The sequence below is a fragment of the Cucurbita maxima genome, unplaced genomic scaffold (assembly GCF_002738345.1).
Source record: "Cucurbita maxima cultivar Rimu unplaced genomic scaffold, Cmax_1.0 Cma_Scf03897, whole genome shotgun sequence".
NCBI lineage: Eukaryota > Viridiplantae > Streptophyta > Magnoliopsida > Cucurbitales > Cucurbitaceae > Cucurbita > Cucurbita maxima.
Window position 1 is genome coordinate 1 of NW_019275913.1, and position 1,496 is coordinate 1,496.

Genomic DNA, 1,496 nt, shown 5'->3' on the forward strand with positions numbered 1-1,496 from the left:
TTATTTATTATAAGACTCCAGTCTCTTCTTTCAAAATTTAATTTTCTAATTACAGTTATTCCTAATTATTTAGTTTATTTGAATTTCTTTTATCATTCCGCTCCTAAAATCTAGTTTAGAAAAATTCGATTTAAATTCACTCACTTGCCAAAGTGTAGATTTAGGAAAAATTTTAGGATTGAAAAAAATAACTATTTTTAATTTTTATACTAAAAGTTCCTTCTACTGCCATCATACATTTTGGTTTATATGATCTAACGCATTAAAAAAATATGTTTGGATAAAATTTAAAAATATATTAAAACAACCCTTATTATTTTGAAGGGACTCATGACCACGAATTTGTTTGGACGTGGACGAAATTAGTAACCTTACCGTAGAGTAGAGAAGAATGGGTTTTGAATATGTTGTTTTAATAAAACTGTAGGTTACTGATTAAATTTTGAAAGTTAATAGGTATTAGATTTTATAAAGTAAAAATGCAAATTTATAAAACAATGAAAGTTTTCTTACAGTGGAGTCGGGCCATAAAAGAAACAAATCCCAGGGCATCCTCAAAATTTTCTAACAGCTCCCTAATTTAACCATAGCCAAACAAAGTTGAGCCTCATCCTTACGGAAGCTCCACAGTTGGATGTGTTCCCCCGCTCTCAATGCAGTCTCTTCCACCAACTTATTCCACTGCGTCATCAAGCAGTACGTATCACTGCTCCCAATTTTCCACTTCTTCAAGCATATAATACTTTCTCTCCCAACATCATATATCATCACCACGTTCATCCCCTTCTTGTTTTTGTTTTCCTGTTCATCCAGCAATTTCTTCTCCTCCTCTGTCGTAAAATCAAAACGGAGTTTATTTATCGGCAGGGACAGTCGACCATGGTTCTTACTTATATCGGTATGTTGAACTTGTTTTTGAATTACTAAATGAATTTCCCTCCCACCCATCTCCATAATTCGCTCTCTCATCCCGTCCGACATCTCCGGAATGGATGGGTACTCAGTTTTCTTAACCATCTTCCTCCTCGTAGGCGCACTGCTTGTAGGCGTCTTCCTTTTGCGTGTGTTCCTACTTTTTTCCTTTTCAACATTAGGAACACTCTTGGCTAAGTGCATCAAAGTAGATGCAGCCTCCAACACACACGGTTCAGTTTCGGCTTCTTTCCTTCCCCCACCCGAAGATCCCCTTCTTCTTTTAGGTATGTAAATTTGGCTTAGATCAGGAACTCTAATCTCCATTCCCAAACTTTCGACTCTTTTGCTCATCCCCATATTTTAATTGTACAAATTTTGAACTCCAAAAGAAATTGAAATAACTGGGAGATGGTTGAGGTGTACTTACTTATTTATAACGTTAATTTCTTAATTCCATTTATTCTTAATTTGATTTAAATTCATTTTATCTCTTCCTAAAATCTAGTTTATCTTCTAACAATTCATGTATAATCTCCTATTAGAATCTTTGCTCCATTTATCCATTTAAATCTTAACCAAAT

General features: G+C 34.3%; 1 protein-coding gene across 1 annotated transcript; it reads right to left on the reverse strand.

Annotated features, from left to right (window-relative positions):
- Window positions 1–564: 564 nt before the first annotated feature.
- On the reverse strand, window positions 565–1,272 carry LOC111475948 (B3 domain-containing protein At2g31420-like). The gene has a single exon (XM_023119964.1). The coding sequence runs from the start codon at window positions 1,270–1,272 to the stop codon at window positions 565–567; it is 708 nt and encodes a 235-aa protein (XP_022975732.1).
- Window positions 1,273–1,496: the final 224 nt, after the last annotated feature.